Source organism: Rhodnius prolixus, unplaced genomic scaffold, assembly GCF_049639745.1.
Source record: "Rhodnius prolixus isolate KJV_2025 unplaced genomic scaffold, Rpr scaffold_13, whole genome shotgun sequence".
Lineage (NCBI taxonomy): Eukaryota > Metazoa > Arthropoda > Insecta > Hemiptera > Reduviidae > Rhodnius > Rhodnius prolixus.
Genome location: NW_027411583.1, coordinates 14,827,194 through 14,846,055, shown reverse-complemented (window position 1 = coordinate 14,846,055; position 18,862 = coordinate 14,827,194). Strand labels below are relative to the sequence as shown.

General features: G+C 34.0%; 2 protein-coding genes across 6 annotated transcripts in view; one reads left to right on the top strand and one right to left on the bottom strand.

Annotated features, from left to right (window-relative positions):
• Window positions 1–8: 8 nt before the first annotated feature.
• On the top strand, window positions 9–4,999 carry Arfrp1 (ADP-ribosylation factor related protein 1). 2 transcript variants are annotated; one of them, XM_074116558.1, is made up of 6 exons: window positions 9–151; window positions 406–576; window positions 676–757; window positions 1,967–2,138; window positions 2,209–2,335; window positions 4,510–4,999. In XM_074116558.1, the coding sequence occupies exons 1-5, from the start codon at window positions 59–61 to the stop codon at window positions 2,297–2,299; spliced, it is 609 nt and encodes a 202-aa protein (XP_073972659.1). In that variant the 5' UTR covers window positions 9–58; the 3' UTR covers window positions 2,300–2,335; window positions 4,510–4,999. The 2 variants fall into 2 exon arrangements, with proteins under 2 accessions (XP_073972659.1, XP_073972658.1); XM_074116557.1 differs by having other exon boundaries at window positions 2,209–4,999.
• AP-1gamma (adaptor protein complex 1, gamma subunit) overlaps window positions 4,928–18,862 on the bottom strand; it is a 34,402-nt gene continuing 20,467 nt past the window's right edge. For all 4 annotated transcript variants that reach the window (XM_074116528.1, XM_074116530.1, XM_074116527.1 and 1 more), the window contains 8 exons: window positions 17,480–17,610; window positions 16,296–16,524; window positions 16,110–16,215; window positions 14,949–15,119; window positions 14,087–14,238; window positions 13,874–13,969; window positions 13,628–13,795; window positions 4,928–6,879 (listed from right to left, as the gene is read on the bottom strand). In XM_074116528.1, coding sequence (XP_073972629.1) covers window positions 13,694–13,795; window positions 13,874–13,969; window positions 14,087–14,238; window positions 14,949–15,119; window positions 16,110–16,215; window positions 16,296–16,524; window positions 17,480–17,610 — 987 coding nt within the window. In that variant the 3' untranslated portion in view covers window positions 4,928–6,879; window positions 13,628–13,693. The remainder of the gene's footprint in view (window positions 6,880–13,627; window positions 13,796–13,873; window positions 13,970–14,086; window positions 14,239–14,948; window positions 15,120–16,109; window positions 16,216–16,295; window positions 16,525–17,479; window positions 17,611–18,862) is intronic.

Below are 18,862 nucleotides of genomic sequence, written 5' to 3'. Positions count from 1 at the left end.
AGAAGATAAGATATGATTTTCTTTCATATTAATTTTATAATGTAGATTATCTTACATTATGTATACGCTGCTTTCTGGATTTTATAAGTATATTGTTCAAAAAAATGAATACTGTGTTCTCATCCTGGGACTGGATAACGCAGGGAAAACTGTGAGTACTAAATTAATGCTATACATAGCTTTCTTCAATCCAATTAATTGCCTGAAATGTACTTCTAAGATCTTCTTAGATCGAGATTTGGGAGAAAGGTTTTTTTATTGTTAAAATTTGAGTACATACAGAGAAACAATGCTTGAAAGTAAATTTTTTAATATTTGGTATTTCATGTGTTATTCTGAATCTTTTGGTAATAAAACGATAAGTGCAATTAAATCTACATAGCTTTTTTTATTTTATTTTTGTAGACCTACCTTGAAGCAGCCAAAACTAAAATTATAAGAAATTATAAAGGAATTAATCCAAATAAAATAACTACAACAGTTGGCCTTAATATTGGCAAAATTGATGTATCAGGGATCCGTCTGAATTTTTGGGATTTGGGAGGCCAAGAAGAGTTGCAGTCTCTGTGGGATAAAGTAAGTAATCAAAACAAGTAAATAAAAATAAAGATAAAATTGTAAATGTCACTAATGAAAAAAGAAGATATTCTTTATAAATGAACATTATATTTACAGTATTATGCGGAATCCCATGCAATAATATACATAGTTGATTCATCCGACCGAGATCGAATTGAAGAATCCAAAGAAACATTTGGTAATTAAATTAATCAACCTCTTATTCTCTTCCAAATACTTTATCGATCAAGCATCCTTGAGATTGATGTCCTTTGGCATTCCTTCTGTGTGAAAACTAATTACTTGAACAGTACTCTGTGATCACTTTGCACAGCGACGGGACTAGACAGTTTACTCATGCTTATTACAACAAAAAAACACGGAATTCAAGCAGCAAACTTGTCAAACCAGACTTTCCAAGGTTCCAATCACACGGGGTATTTACTAACAGGAAGGCAGACTTTTTTTTTATCATTCGTAAGCGTCAGGAGTAGTTAACGGAGGATCTGTCTGTTGTGATGATTACTTCTAAAAAGCATGAATGGTTCCAGAATGAATGGAAGGTCTAGAATCACGGAAGTGGTAGGGTCCTTGGTTTTTATCTTCCAACCTGAAATTTATGCTATTTTTGCATGATAGTTTGGTTGCGTTTAACACTGAAAGTAAAAAAAAAAAAACACCTATTTTTCCGGCGGGGTTTAACGTCCAACTACCAATAGACACTGAATTCGTATATGTTCACCCCGAAGTTCTAGCTAGAATATTCTTGAAGAGTTTTTGCCATCAAAGATATGATTTCAAAAATTTCATCCAGGCATGTTACCAGAGCGTTTTAGTGCTTAGGAATTGAAAAAATATATAAGTTCGCCAAATTAGACTCGTCTCTCTCCTTTAATGGTCCAGATTTCCTGATGGCATATTTTGGAATTATGCCTAGACTTGACTGGCTTTCAGGAATGGACGACGTAGACAATTTTTTTCTCAAGGTGACCTCTCAGAATACCAGTGATTCCTTAGAAGTCGGTGTGGTTTAAGATAACACCTCTAACTGTGCTTAGTTGACTACATTGGAGCTAGAATTTTAATCTAGACTCGACTTGTTTTCTTTCGAGTTAGCCAGTATAGGCCCAGCAGGGCTTTGGATAGTGCAGAATTTAGTTCGCTTTCTAAGATAAATAATAATTCATCCAGTCTGGACACTTTTTTTATTCTGCTTACTTAAGATTTACTATTTTCTTGAAGAATCTAACGTCATTCAAGTATTTCTGTAAAACTGGTTACGATTTCTTATTTACAATGTAGTAAATTATACACTTCGAGATCCGGTGTATCATTTTCTGAAAGATCCATCGTTAAAAAAGTTAATTTTTTACCTATCTTGAAATTGAATGAACAAATATAATTACAGATAAAATGATATCGAGTGAAAATCTGATTGGTGTCCCGCTATTGGTTCTTGCAAATAAACAAGACATTGCAGACTGCATGGGCGTAAGAGAAGTAAAACCAATATTTAAAAAAAATGGTCATTTAATTGGTAGAAGAGATTGCATGGTCATGCCGGTGTCTGCTTTGAACGGGTAAGTAAATGTATGGATATTGAAAATGCTTCATTCGAAAGATGTAATCGTTTTCTATTTTTCTTTTTAGCGATGGTGTTGATGAAGGAATAAAATGGTTGGTCGACTGTATTAAAAGGAATAGCCATATTCGGCCACCGCGCAATAAGGATGATGTTTAGCGTTAATATCGTAAAACTGTTCTAAATTATTGAAAAGTAATTCTTTCCTTACTTATTTAAAAAAAAAGAAGTTTTTTAACATGTATTTGCGAGGTATATCCAAAAGTACCCGTAATATCCATTTGAAATATATTATGTCTTGGTTGAAATTGCATCTGGAAGCGCTCTTACCTGTAGTCTACTTTGTTCCACTTTCCACTTTGTTTTTAGTCAAACATTTCTGCAGAAAGCAGTTGTAGTTTACTTAGTAGTTCATCCACTCGTTGATACATCTCATCTCTGAACCTCAAAGATGTTAGAAAACATCGCGGAGGTATAACTATTTATTGACTGCCCGCTCAGGAAAGATGAACACCTTATCAATTATGCCAACAATATTAAAAAAAAAGAAGCAGATGAGCACGAACGTAATGTTGCTCTTGATCTGGGCCGAGGTGATTAAAGAAGGATTCTTCCATAGCAATTATAACTGCTTATTTTCGGAGTCAACGCTATAAACTCAACTTTCATCATCAGCAAAATGGCAAGATTTGGTAAATTGAAAAAATTCAAGCGTAGAAAGCACACTAAAAATTCTGAAAACAAAGACTTCCAGGAAACATTCACAAATGGCATAATACTAGTTTAAATATATTGTGCGACTTTTGGGAAAGACGAAGATTTTAAATAATAAAATAATTAGTTTTATAAATATTGTTAATTCTGTTAGCATTTCAATCAATAAATTTGTTAACACTAAAAGATACATTTGATGTAGTTCGGTTCTCAATGTTCTAACTTATACAAAACATTCACAACCAAGCATTCAAATTCACTGTAGAAATTTTCTTCAAAATCAGAATGTTTATAGTCATATTCAACCATTCTTAGTTGAATATCACAGTGAAAATTACGCTACTACTATTAAAGTAGTAATGTTTAAAATAAAATTTGAGTTTGCGGCGTGTTTCGTTTATGAACCAAATGATTCATGCATAAATAAATCCTGTTGCAAAAATCACTGATAAAAACTGGATACAGAAAAATAAAGTGTCAGTAAAAATTCATTACGATTGCAGTATTTCTTAAGATCCCCTATTTACATGAATGAATCTTTCATGTAAACATATCTTTGATGATGTATTTAGGTCACTGGTGATCAATTACTTGCCATTCAATTTCAGTAAATCAATAATTAGTTAAGTTTTGAACGTACGAATTGAATTAAAGAAATATACAATTAGTGAACTACTTTGATGAACTCTTCTTAAAATTCCAAGTGATTTTTCGCTTTATAAAGAGGATTCTCTCCTTCGGACTATCATTTTTACCGCCGAAGTAGGGCTCATTGATAATGGGGCAAAACTTTTACTATGGAAGAGCAGGTAAAAGTAGGTAGAATTGAACTCAGCCTTAACTTCGTGTTACCTAAGTGAAATTTGATTTTGATATACGGATGGTTTAAAGAAATTAATTTCTATAAATTACACTGACGAAAATTGGTGAGCCTTATTTTTTAAAACTTTCTCCATGAATGTCATATGATCGGCAGTTAGATGGTAAGCCCGCCTGAAAAGGATTGTGCCAAATACTGTTAACCAATGGATGGAACTCACACTTTATTTAAAGTTTTACTTCATTCTTTTCTTATTAACAGTAATTGTTAAATTTAAACAAAACAAAAATTCATAAGAAATAAAATTAGTAGCTTAAGGAATTGTAAACACCACCATTTTTTTATTAGTGCCCAATTTGACTGCATCACTTTTTTTCATCTATAAAATATATTTATATATGTACAATTTTTTTTAAATACATATTCTTGGACACCCTCTAAATATTAAGTACATACATTTCATTTTTCAAGTTAACATATATATATATATATAAAGATATGTAAATTTATAAAAACTATTGTAAAATTAATAATAATTATATATAAATATATATATATATATATATATTTATATATCCAAGAAATGCTAAAAACAACAACGTATCTTTGATTAATGTAACAAAAACAAGAGGCACAGCAACTTTTTAAGTATCTTATTTCCTGTTAACTTTTTCATTATTTACAAAGTTATACAATAATACAATATTTAGCAAGATATGTATGTACAATCTTACTTTACAATACCATTTTTATTAACCTTTAATTTGTTATTAATTAAGAATTATTTCATATATATATATATATATGTATATTTATATATAGTGTTCACTTGCAGATATATGTATAAGATGGTACCGAGTAGTCAGAAGAGAGGAGGGTTTCAACAACGCAAGTAACAACTCAAAAGCCAATATTATTGATGACTGACACATAAGTTAATACCTTGGTCCAAATTATAAATTGGTGATTCGAAGAGGCTCGATCCATATATACATAATTAGCGTGTGAGGGATTCCACAATGACATTTGAGCTCCTTGAGAATATAACGAAGAAGGAGCATGAATAGAAATGTTTTCGGTCCTTCCCATTCCACGTTATGCATCCACTTATTTCAGTACCAGGTTGAACTTCTATACGAAATACGGTAGCTCTGCAATTCATTTGCGTCAACAAAATCATATAATGTTGTGGACTAATTTTCAATTATTTTCAGGAATGAAGTCATTTTATAAATTTGTTTATTCGTCAGGAATTTTTCCTCATTTTTTTTTTTTTTTTTTTTTTTTTTTTTTTTTTTTTTTTTTTTTAAATTAGAATTTTACAACTGCACAAATATATATGCAACAAGTAAATGTGCTAAATAAGTATAAACATGGCGTGATTGTCGTGAATGACAGTCACCCAGTGGTGACCATCGTTAGCTCCTCAGGTGATCTCGGGGCCAGCGACGCCTGAGCCGTCGTACGGGGTTTCCGGGAAGTGATTGGGATGAAAGGAGTTGTGCGAGTGGGTTGGGATGGGATCTGAGGAGTTTATGGAATTTAGTGTAGCGGGATTTAGCGAGGTTGGTTACAAATGGAATATTGAGGTCGGTATGAAGGGTGAGGTTTGACACATAGAAAGGAGCGTTCGTAATACGGCGGAGGATTTTAGACTGAAGGATTTGTATGCTCATTAAAAATGGTTTTAAGTAATTGGAAGTGCAGCAAATTTAATCTAGTGTAGTACATTAAATTCTCTTTGAGATGATGATGATGTCATTTTGGATATTGTAAGGAACTTATCGTACTATTTGAGAGCTTAAAATGATATAAAGACATGATTACTTTCAAAACATCAGAGATAACTTCTGTTTCTTCTGTCTCTTTTATTCACTTTATTTATTTATTTTATTTTATTTTTATTTTTTGCAAAGATGAGAGAAACAAAAAACGTTGGTAACAGAATTTAGGAAACAAATAATTTTACACTAATCTTGTGCATATTTACTACATCCATTTAGAGTTTCTAGATTACATTACTTTTTTTTTTTACAAGAACGTGCAATTGGTGTTTCCTTCATCAATTAAGTAAGGATCGAAAAAGCATCTAGAAATGAACAGTGCTAAACTTACGTGTATTTGAGAATTGTTAGCTAAATGATTGAAATTAACAAGAGACATGTGAGATGAAGTTAGTTCAAATTTGAAAATTATTAAATTTGTTTAATAAATTTTAAGTTCTCAAATGATACCTACCATCCCTTTTAATATTAGGCAAAATAACTTTATCATCTGATGAAAATTTAACGTTCTTTCCATTAACGAAATTAAACCGCTATACTAATCTACTCAAACCAACCTACTATTAAGCAGAACCACTGTCTTGGGAATGGGATTAGTAAAATCACCGGGGAAAGTAGACCCTGATGAATTTGATTCAAACTACTCTCGCTCAAAACCACTATTATAATTATTAAATGACCGCCATTTAGAAAATGGACCTTAGTTTATGTAATCGTTTTGGTTGCAAAACCCTCATTTCTCTTGGCCATTTTAACCAGTTTCACTCAGTATTAAAAACAGTACAATGTATAAAACTTTTTGTTCTTCAACAAGTAATGTAAATTGTTAATATATTTTTGCCTAACTAAAAATTAATAATGTGCAAAATACAATAGATTTACAAAGCTGCAAAATTCAAAACAGTTTCTCTGCATAAATTCCTAATCACAATCACGTTTCAAAACTAAAGAAATAGTAAATTATTTACAATATTTTTTACTTAATTAAATATTTTTTTTTTTTACATATTTTTCCTGCATTTTGAAATCTTTGACTTTATAAATTATTTTAATGAATATTTTTTTCACGTAGAAAAGTTTTATTTTAAAATAATTTTGGATTCAACTGGTCATATAATACTGGATCGTTATAAGAGATATTTGTTCATCATCTTCTTTGCTATCTATCACAGAGAATACTGTATAAATTCAATTTTTTTAATGATTATTGAGAGGATTGTATTCACTATTTTGAATGAGCACATTCTGTTTTAGAAATAAAAATAGTAGTTTGGAAAACGAGGAATGCAACTTAGTAGACCTAAATTCACATAATAAAATTAAATAACTTTTACCATGATCACTACTAACAATTAAATTTTCCTTAATTTTGAGATTACTGCACTAAAAATTCAAAACACGAAAACAGAATATACCTTTACCTGAAACAAAATAATAAGGTTATTGCTGTTAATGCTTATTCTTACAATAAAAAGCAATCTCAAGTAAACACAACACTTTCTCTGACTAGATTTTAAAGACTACTTTTTTCCAACACCGAACTTTAAAACATATTTTTATTTATTACTAACATTATCCATATTATAAAAAATGACAGTTTAGGGGAATGTAAAGGACATATATGCTATAGGCCTAAGCACTCCTACATCAGCAAAGTAGGCAATATTCATATATTTCAACAATTTTCTTTAACAAAAAAAAAATGGATAGACAAAATCTTCCGATAAAAATTAAAGACCACCATGTATGTCAGACATGTACATAAAAAAAGATAAATCGTAAGGAAATATTTCAGAAAAGTAAAAAATTCATTTAGTAAGAGTAATTCGATGGTGGAATTTTCTTCAAACTCTCAACTTTAGCAACAAAATTCTTCACCTTTACAATAAAAAAGACAAAGGGCTATAAATTGCATTGAAATGGTATTCTAAGAGGCCAGCCTGATCTGTCAAAGGAAGAATAATTCATAAAAGTAGGCACAGCCAACAAGTACAATGTTTAAAAAATCGTTGAAGCCATTTTAGAAAAAAAAAAATCTCACAAAAGTGAAAAATCCACAAATGTCATATGTTTCGGTTGAGGGGTTTTGTTCGCTAAGTTGCAGTCGGGTCTTCCAAGGGACCAAATCGAAATGTAAAGTTTCAATTTAGTGCATTTTTTAGTTTTCGGTTTGTTTTTTCACAGACCACTTTCCTAAACTTCTTTTTGGGATCTAGGGGATCACAAAATAGATTTTTCCAAAGAAAACACATTTTCAAAAATTTGGCATGACTTTCCTTACCTAGTAAGGAAAATAAAAATTAAATTCAAACAGGAATAAGAAGAACGATACCAGAAGTTCAATTCATTCTCCAGTTCTCATTATTGTAAGCTCAATCTTCTATAATTATCAGTAAAACTCGGAATTTTAGAATCATTCCCAATTCACAGAACCTACTACTCGTATTATTGGACTGGATAAAGTACACTAAAGAAATTGAAGAACTCATGAGAAACATAGAAGTGAGTTCAAATGTGGATAAGACTCTTGGTAAAATCCAGAAAGCTATTCTAAAAGCTGCAGGAAAAACTATCCCAAGAGGTAAAATGAAACGATACATCCCTTTTTGGAGCGATAAATTACAAAGACTAAAATTAGAGAGAGATTCTGCTAGAACCACTGCTGAAAGAACTAAAAGATCGGATGATTATTTTAGATTAAAAGAGAAAACAGCTATTTTTAAAAAAGAAATTATTCAGTCTAAACGCTCCAGCTACCAAAAGTTTCTTAGCAACCTTGATTTTAGGAAGGATGCCCAAAAGACAGATAAATTTCTGTCCCGGTTAAACAATAAAAATGACTCTACAAATAAGCCATTTAAAAATGGAGATAAACTGCTCACAGATGACTCGGACATTGCAAAATATTTTTGTAAGCACGTTTGCAAAATCAGTAATTTCAGACCAAAAACTAAGTCATCCAACCATAAAGCACCAGTCACATGCCTCACCAATGTTCAGGACCGACTATTTAACAAATTATTTTCTCCTCTGGAGAACTGGATTTAGCTCTACAAAAAATACCTTCTAAGAAAAGCGCTGGTCCGGATGGTATAATGCCGGAGTTTTAAAAACGTATGGGTCCCAAATCAGATGTTGACTTTCTTGAATAATGTTTGGTGTTCATATATGCCCAGCATGTGGCGGAAAGCAGAAGTGATTCCTATTCCTAAGAAAGGTAAGCCGTCAGATAAGGTAGAAAACTTCAGACCTATAGCGTCAACGAGTATTTTTTGTAAACTCATGGAAACATTAGTACTAAGGAGATTACAAGAATTTCTAGAAGAAAATAACATCCTATCAAACAAACAAGCAGGGTTTAGCAAACACCGCAGTACAACTGAAAAAGTAATCAGGTTCTCGCAAGAGGTAAAAGATGGTCTCCACAGGAAGTAAAGTACTTTAGCAGTTTTTGAGGATTTCCAAGCGGCGTAAGACAGAGTCTGGAGAAAGCTTTTGCTGGAAAAGCCGCTCGGGATAGGCGTAAATGGTAAACTTTACAAGTTTATTGACTCCTTCCTCGCTCAGCGATTTATACGAGTCAAAAACGGGAATGCTGTTTCCCTCTATAAGAAGATAAGACAATAGGGCAACCTATTTGGGAATGATGTTGGACAATAGATTGGGATGGAATAGACATGTGGACTCTCGTAGAAAAAGGAAAAAAAGTATGAGCCTCCTTAGTGGATTGGCAGACACTAAATGGGGTGCTACTCAGGACGTGCTAGCTTTGGCATACGAAACGTATATATGGCCGGTAATTGAATATGGCAACGAATTAGTTAGTACTGTCTCAGATTCTATACAAGAACGGCTAGAAAAATTCCAAAATGTTGCGCTTAGAAAAATTACAGGAGGTCCAAAGTCTACTCCTATAGCGGCTATGCAATTGCAATCGGAAATATATCCCCTAAGATTTCGGCGAGAAATTGCAGCTCTAAATATGAAGGAGAGATTAGTAAGATTGAGTATTGATTACCTGAAGTCGCAAGGCTAAAAACTCAGGTGAAATTTTCAACCCAAGTAGATGCTTTTCGCCAAAAGTATAATTTATCCCTTGGCAGGAGAGAGCCTCTGTACAATGAGTCGTACTGGAAAATAAGGAGGACACCTTTGGTACGTCTCCATCTCATGGAGCCCATAAAAAAAAGCGTCAACAGTGAGACCGAGTTGAGAGCTATAGCTCTTGAAATGCTTGGAGAATGCTATCCATCTTCTCCTTGGACCCACATCTATACCGACGGTTCAGCAGAAGGTGCCACAAAAATGCGGTAGTTGGAGTGTATGGTATCAACTTCCAGTTCTCAGAACCTGTTGGAAAGTGGGCATCAAATTTCGATGGGGAGATCCAGGCTATCCTGATAGGTCTAAGATACGTGGTTGAAAGGAAATTGGACCAAGTAGTCTTTCTCAGTGATTCCCCAGCAGCGTTAATAGCCGTAACGGGAGCTCAGAGTGGAATTTCCGCAGACGTAAGAGCGTGCCAGGAAATGGTTGAAAAAGTACTTAAAGCAGAGTTGGGCACTGATTAAAAAAACTATTAAATTCCAAATTTAATTGATTAAATTTTTTAATTGATTAAATTTATTTTTAATTTTAATCAGAATTAAATCAGCGAATTTAATCGTAATTTTAATCATATGACCATTATTTAATCAATTAAATTTCAGATTTAATCGTTAATCAAACTAATTTAATCAAACTAAAAAAATTATGATTAAATCTGAGAATTAAATTGAACTTTAATTTTAATCACCGAATTAGTTCAATTTCAATCGTTAATCAAACTAATTTAATCATCCACTTTTATGGCTTTTCAACCAATGGTTCGAACCACGTTTTGGCGAGGCCATTTTTCTAAGCGTCTTCAATAAATACTTTTCGGTTAATTTTTGTAGACTTGGACTTCTTCACGAGTCTCTAGATGTATGTAGGACCACCTTACAATCACAAGACTTAGATAGGACCACGTACACTCACATTTAACCATGTTTACCACTCACTAGACTTATATAGGAACACCTTACACTCACATTTAACCATATTTACCACTCACTAGACTTAGATAGGACCACCTTACAATCACATTCAACTATGTTGGCGACTCAATAGACATAGATAGGACCACCTTACACTCACATTCAACTATGTTGGCGACTCAATAGACATAGATAGGACCATCTTACACTCACATCTAACCATCTTTACCACTCACTAGACTTATATACGGTCTACCGGAAATTTCTGCCCGTTTTTGGAATAAAACAAAATACAAATTTTTCTTACCGTCAATAAACTTCATTAAATAATATAATTGCCATTATTATTAATGATATCTCGCCAGCGTGAGCGCAATTTATGTATTTCATTTTTGAAAAATGTTTTATTTTTTGATGCGAGAAATTGAACCAGTGCTTGTTTGATATCTACTTCATTTTCAAATGTTTCGCCCTTCAACAAATTTTGTAAGGACAAAAACAAGTGATAGTCGTAGGGTGCTAAGTTCGGGGAATATGGTGGATGCGACAGAATTTTCCAGCCTTGTCCTGCAATTTTTAGACGAGTCCCTAAAGCAGCATTTGGCCTGGCATTATCATGATGCAGTATGATGTTCTTCCTATTGAACATCGCCGGCCTCTTTTCTTGGACTGCTGTCTTTAAATTATGCATTTGCTAACAATACTTCTCCGAATTGAGCTTTTCGTTCGGTTTTAAAAGCTCATAATGTGTAGGGTCCTCGAATGTCCCACCATATACACAACATTCTCTTATTCAGAGTTATATTAGATTTAGAGGTGGAAGGGCTAGGTTTTCCGGGTTCACAATATGCCCTTTTCCTTACGATGTTTTCTTAGGTAATCTACATTTCATCCCCAGTTATCATCCAGTTCAAGAAGAGTTCGATTTTGACCTCGAACTACGGATTTAACCCCAATAGACTATTTTCAGAGGGGATATCTAAAAAATAAAGTGTACAGTAAACTTAATCCCTTGGCTTCAGTCGAAGATCTGGAACATCGAATAACTCTAGCCTGCCTAGATCTTGTTTGTTCCATTTGAAAGAAAACTTAGATGCTGTATCTGGGGAAATTGGGGTTTAAAAAGTGGGTCAATCACTGAAAAAAAATAGATTTGATTAAATACGTGTTTTCTATTTTTTTAAATTTCCCGCTGTTTAAAAAAAAAGTGGATGGAGCACATAACTCTGGTCACCCTGTTCATAAGTCTATTGAGTTGCCAACATGGTTAAATGTGAGTGTAAGGTGGTCCTATCTAAGTCTAGTGAGTCGCCAACATAGTTAAATGTGAGTGAAAGGTGTTCCTATGTAAGTCTAGTGAGTGGTAAACGTGGTTAAATGTGAGTGTAAGGTGGTCCTATGTGAGTCTTGAGAGTCACCAACATGGTACAGGTGAGACACCAGACTGGTAGAATGAAGGTGCCAAGTTTAGAAAAGGTGGATAATATTGATAGAGAAGAGGCACCAGCTAGGCGGAATAAAGATGCATTGGTCCGATTCTGGTTTAACCATTGGCAATGTTTGGTTTTAAAAATTTAATCTGTCATATTTTGATTAAATTAAAAATTTAATCGTCCAAAGTGATTAAAACTAAATTTGGAATTTAATTCAATCAATTAAAATTCTGATTATTTAATTTTAATTTTAATCTTAATTTTTAGTTATGATTAAAAATTTTAATTGATTAAATTCCGATTAAATTAAAAGTGAATTTAATTTTAATCAACTAATTTTGGCCGATTAATTTTTTTAATTTTAATCATGATTAAAATTAAATTTCGGTTTAATTCAATTGTTTTTTAATTGATTAAATTTTTGCCCAACTCTGACTTAAAGGAGGGTAGCACTGGCTTTCCGGTGGATCCTGGCACATTGTGAAATTACCAGGGAACGAGTAGGCCGATAACCTTGCGAAGCAGGGAAGTCAATGTGATCAGCCCGACCACGCAATGTGTTACGCATCGGCTAAAAGAGTTATAGGTAGCCACACACGCGGAATCCAGGAGCATGGCCGCTGGAAAGCAGTGGGCAACGCTGCTAGAAGACAGGATACCTACCGACCTCCCAAGAAAAGAGTCTGTCGTGCTCTTCCGAGGAACTACAGGGCACGATTTCCTGCAAGCACATCTCCACAAAACAGGTATTAGGGACTCGCCGATTTGCCCATTGTGCAACAACAGCGTAATGATTTTTAGGCATTTGGACTAGTGCCCGGCATTACAGGGCATGACTACTCCGTATGAAAAATATTGTGCAGCCAGACAAAAAATGGCTTAACGTCTCTGTCGAGGGATAGGAAAAAAAGAAAAAAAAAACAAACAAAACTATTATTGCATAAAAACCGCAGACCTTCCAGAAATGAAAGGCCAAAACTTCTTACCAACACTCTTTCTCTACATTAATTACATTTTCAAAAAAAAAAGTTAGAGGTTTTCGAGACAAGCGCGGGCAAAAACATTCAAGAAATTCGCTATTCCGGAAATACTATTTTTTTTCAATGACTTAATTTTTGTAACACATTTAACCCTCATTAATACTGCATAAGCGATAGATTCGTACAATATACTAAAGGGCCATCACAATTCACATTAAGGCACCCTTTAATCAAATTTTTCTGAAATTTTTTTCAAATAAAAGCCGTACAGCTATTGCGAGTAATATGGCAATCAACTTAAAGGAAAAATTTCCACACATTTTCTAGAAAATCTCCAAAAGTTAAATAAGGTGTGACATTTTTGGCCCCATTCTATTCACAATATTCAATTTAAACTTTCCATAGCTATCCCATCTTCTCATTCCGAACCGATTCAGTGAATGAATTGTTTCAAATCGAAAATTATTGTAAACATTAAAAAATGTGATAATATAATCTGTACTCAGTCCTCCAGTATGTAATTTCTTCAAATATAGATAATCGAACAAATTTACTAAAGCTTAAACTTAAGTAATTTACTTATGTTCTCTTCATAATAAATATTACTTCAATATTAGTAATTTCATTTCTGTGCCATAATTTAGTATTTAATTCTCATTTTCGTTTACAAGCCACAGGTACTTAGGTACGAGCCAGAACTGTTTGGTGATGTCAACTGAATACCACAAACACACTTACCCACTTAACTGTAATATCAGTCAGAGAATGTTCCCGTTATCATTACTTGCATCTAGTGGTGTGCTGTCATTGCCAAAGTTCAACTGGTAAATTATTTACTTCGGTCTGGTCTGTGATTGTTGCTCCGTTACAATTGTAAGACACTCTTATCCGCATGCGTAAAGCTACCTGTACGTGAAAAATAAAGAAACATCGTAATTTTCGTTTAAAAAAAATTAATTTACTTATCCGAAATGTTTAGAATACCTTGCTGGTAGGCGTGGTGACTCTCAATATCTGAGTGACCATCCCTCCTTCCGGAATCACAGTGCCAGAGGGAGGCAATAATTGCAGTTGGTACGTCTTCATTTTTAAACAAATTTTATAAAAATAATTTGAAAACCCTTCCACAATTTGGAATAATTGTTTATAAACATTATTATTAAAACTTTAGACCAAATTCAATAGTAGTAGACCTACCTTGGGCACAGCAGCCTGAAAGACAAACTCAGTAAACGCTGCTGAAGAAACATTATAAGCCGAAACATTTACTACTGTAGTGTTCTGAGCGTCAGGAATTTTTTGCAAAGTGAAGTCAATCTTAAGACCTCCTTTATCGTAAACAGTTGTTTCTATTAACCAAAAAAAAAAAAAAAAAAAATGGTTTTATATCCACGTCTTACAGTGTTTAAAAACTACTATCTTCTAAACATTGTTATTTTTCATTATCATCAGTTACGTGATAATGTATAAACACAATTTTTTTTTTATGTTATTGTTGTTAATATTTTATTTTTAAATTCAGACCAGTTTGGGATTCTAATAATCCTCAAGGCAGCGAACCAGTTTTGGGTTAGTAATTTTGACTTTTACTTATTACGTTTCTGACATGTAACTACACTGTATGTCTAAGGGAGTTCATTATGATATGTACTGCAATATGGACTTCACAGAAAATTGTAAACTTAGGAATAGCGAGCAATTTACGGTGACAAAGTATTGGCGTAGTACTCACTATTCTATCAGGTATTACATTGTTACTTGTGTTTAAGACATTCCCTCTGTTTTCCTGTAATATTGAAGAACTGTTTATTTACGATACTCCAGGAGTAACCTGCATAGGCAGAATTAATTTTCTTCACAGATTCACAGCGTTCCAAATTATATAAATTTTTGTTTAGTTGTGACATAGTTCTTTCACTAGCTCTAATACTACAGTTACCTAAAGTGATACATCCTACCATTTTTTAATTTTATCTTTTATTTTATGGTAGATACCATACCGTTCTGTTAGTTTAAAAACATTATTACTGCAGTTTTATACATTTTACAAAACACTCACCTAATGGTCTGTTACTTGTAACGGGTAAGTCGTCTTCCAAAAAGTCTGATGTAGAATTAATGGCGTTTATAATGTTGTTATTATTTTGTAATGCAATCGACGATTCATTATTTACCTTCGCATCTTCAGGCTTATTTTCTGGCATTATTTCGAGTCCGGAATCCAAACCTCCTAAAGAAATTGCATAGAATTCTTCTAATTATACAAAATTAGGTTTAAAGAATATCTTGTGGCCAAACTTTACTTTCTCACTAGGTATTTTCTCTACTAGTTACTTGCTCTTACTACGTTTTGTTTGGTTGTTTAATAGGATATTCTGCATTGAGAAAAAAAAAAATCAGATCTATTGCGCTTCCATAGGAGGCAAGTGATACTTCCCCAAGAAAGGGAGTTAAAGTTAAACTCTGTGTGGTTATATTTCCCTCCAACACCTGACAACTCTCTAGGGTTGCTCCAGGCAGATTGGGATGGATAACTACTCCATTTCAGAAGAGGTCCTATTGAGTTTTCACGGCTAGCATTCACAACCTTTTGCAAAATACCTCGTAAATGCAGCCATCAAAGAATATCATAAAGTCGCAAGAATGGTGGGTAGAAGAATCCCCAGACCAGAGCAGGCGAAAAAGTTTAGAATTAGCTAAACCGCCTAAATTTATGGCAATATTCTTCCCAACAGGGAGGCCATTCGAATGATGCCTCCTTAGGAGGCACATTGCAAACTTGGAAACATATGCATCACAGGGCATGTCAGAAGATAGCCTGAGTATAGATTAGGCCAGAAAAAAGAGGAAACGGTACTGCAAGAAACGTATCAGTGCATAAGCTTTATGGTCGTTTCACATTCAAGCCTAGAGCTTAAATACAAAGAAAACGCCGGAAGAGATGCTGTAACTACTGGGATCGGAACTTAGTAGGCACGATAAGTTCATAGTGCGGCTGTGTAGGTTTCCTGGCTAACCATCATGGAATACCTAATCTAAGGTCGAGATTGAAGTCAGAGGACGACATCCCAAAAAAGCATGATTAAAATTTGAGGGGAACTGTATAGAATAGAAGTGGATCGAAAAAGCTCTGCAAAGGAACACCATACACTTCTTAGAAAAAGTTTGATCATGATGATATTAAATAAATTTAAAACAATGTCGAAAGTACTATTAATACCCAAGAGATCAAGGAGATCCTGATTGGTTGCGATGGAAGACTTGGTTGGCTGAGCCACCACGTCGTGTTCTCCTGATTCACCTCCCAACAGTACTAATAGAGCATTCTATAAAGTAATAATAATAATAATAATTAGAATTCTCATTAAAAAAATTACTGAAGAGGATAAAATTGAAGAATACTTACAGAGTTTTGATTATCTTGAGGGGAAGTATCTTCTTCTTCTAGATCTTGAGAAACATTACCGTTGTGTGCAGAAATGTTACTTCTTTGCACCTCCAACGGTGGCATCCTCTCTAACAGACCGATACGTAAATACGAATATTTGCCAAACAGCTGAGAATACTCCACTCCTCGCTGTTGTAATTCCATTTGTACATGCGATCCAAAACTTTCTATTAGTTCGCGTATTTTACTAAAAAACGCAAACATGCACTTCGTTAAATATATATATAAATCAAATTATGAAAGGAAAAACACCTTTATTTTTCAGGAAAATTATATCAGCCACTAAAAGTTAGCAATTGAAATTAAGATACTCGTACACAATATTATATGAACTGACGAAGTTTCTACATCTTTAAACGTTTATAGGTGGACATCTAAAGAAACGTTTATAGGTGGACATCTAAAGAAACGTTTATAATTGTCAATTCATCTTTGCGATATAAATTCCACTGAGAAGAACCGCTAAAATTCTTTGGAGGGAAAGTGTCAGAACCTGAATTTTTTTCTTTTATTAGCAATGGGTCGAAATAAGTGGTTGTCTAAAGGAGAAATGTAAGTAAGTTCAGATTCCACCATAAAAATTTTAAGGCACTCTGGCATAGTTTGGTCTAGCATTATCATGCTTCAGAGTACTTTATTCTGATGACTAAATAGAGATATTTTTGAACGGAACAGAATGTATGTCATCCACAGTTCAGATGATATGTCTCGCCAATAGGTACCAACTCGAATAGCACAAATATTCAATAATTTCAGTTCATATTCAAAGTTCCGCAATAAGCAGAAAGTTACTTTTTCCAAACTTCTTACTTCGAGGCATGAGGACGAGTTTTTGGGTTGTTAAAAAAAAAAAAATCACTTGTAAGTGGTAATTCGCTTTTTAAATCACTTATATTATGAAGAAAACTTTGACACACTTCATTCTTTGTGAAGTCGTCTTTTGCTAATGGACAATTCGTAGAGTAGTCGTAAAGCCACCTTTCCAATATCATTCGATGTTAATTTATGTAGGACTGAGCTCCCTAACCGTCTGCGAGTAGCGGTAGGGGGAAGTGAACAATGTGAACTAGTGTCACTCTTTACCACTCAATACTTTGGAGTATACGCTAGAAAAATGGTAAATGTCGAAAAATTTGACTAACCTCGTTTCAGTATGATGAAATCGGGTGCTCAGTTTAGTTAAAGAAGTGAGTGCATATTGTTTAGTGATGGCAGAATTCTGAGCAGATGTCAACAAACGCTGATAAACTGTAATAACATCTGTCTCGGTAATCTAATAAAACAAAAATGTTGTTTAGACCGATATGAATTCTAATTAGTAAATGTGATTAAAATCCCTAATAGTACAGCATGTGTGCTATTAGTCTTGTATGCAACCTGTGTTAGTTGCATACAAGACTAATAACTTGTTCTTTAAATGATCTTGTTCTTTAAATGATCTTTAAAGAACGTGTTCTTTAAATGATCTTTAAAGAACGTGTTCTTTAAATGATCTTTAAAGAACGTGTTCTTTAAATGATCTTTAAAGAACGTCCTTTTCTGACTTAACATAACATAGATACATTAAGAACTATTATTTCCGATATCAACCGATATCTAATTTTTATCCGATATATGTATAATTTTTGTGTCTCTAAAAGCATTAAGTTAAATAGAGGAAAAGGTAATTATTTTAAAAGACTTTCCAACCTAACGTAACCTAAGATTACTTTATTTTAAGCTTTTATCGGATTAAAAAATGGCTGCCAACTACATATGTATGTATGTCTGTGTCAGCGCGTGAACGTTGACACCCCAAAGCGTAGCGTTAGGCGGGGCGCTATGCGCCAGCGGATAAAACCGGAAGTGACGAAGCGGGTCACAATAATCGTGAATAAGTCACACTTGAATACATACAAATATATATAGAGAGTAGAGCAGAGGTAGGAATGAGTAACACTTACCCTTGCGGGCGGATGTGAAGCTCCTGAAGCGCAGTGCTAGAAGTATAAGGGCGAATGCCAGGACAGCGGATATGGTAGAGGTATAAGCGTCTCTAAGGAAAGCGGAAATAGTACATGTATATGCGTCTAGAAGGAAAGCGGAAATAGTAACTGTATATACTTGTATGAGGGTTAAGCGTAGCGTGGAAGAAGAGGGAAATCTCAGGAAAGGCGTAAGGAGAGGACGAACCTTGCACCGGAAGCGGGTCCACGGAGTGGCCCGCGAAGCGTAGGATAATTGGGGTGATGTCCCATGATGCCAATCGAGTGATGGTACGTGTATACCACCAAGGCGGAAGCGAAGCGTAGCAGCGTAGAGAAGCGGTAAGAAGCACAGTAACACCAGCAGGCTCAAAGGCACATACAGCAGACCAAGCACCGTACAGGAGCTGGTCAGTAGCGGACTCTCTCAATAGATAAGGAGGAGACCCGACCCTATGGTCTAAGAGAAGGTAGAGGGGGTAGTTGGGTAGCGTGAGAATGGCATAGAATAACATAGAAACTAAGGTAAAATATATACAAAGCTTCAGAGAATAAGAATAA

What these genes read in the sequence shown, in the direction of transcription:
- Arfrp1 (XM_074116558.1), top strand. Translation starts at nt 59, where the DNA reads ATGTATACGCTGCTTTCTGGATTTTATAAGTATATTGTTCAAAAAAAT. An exon ending in TGCAGTCTCTGTGGGATAAA is followed by an intron (nt 577 to 675) that starts GTAAGTAATCAA and finishes TTATATTTACAG; the next exon opens with TATTATGCGGAATCCCATGC. An exon ending in CCGGTGTCTGCTTTGAACGG is followed by an intron (nt 2,139 to 2,208) that starts GTAAGTAAATGT and finishes TTTTCTTTTTAG; the next exon opens with CGATGGTGTTGATGAAGGAA.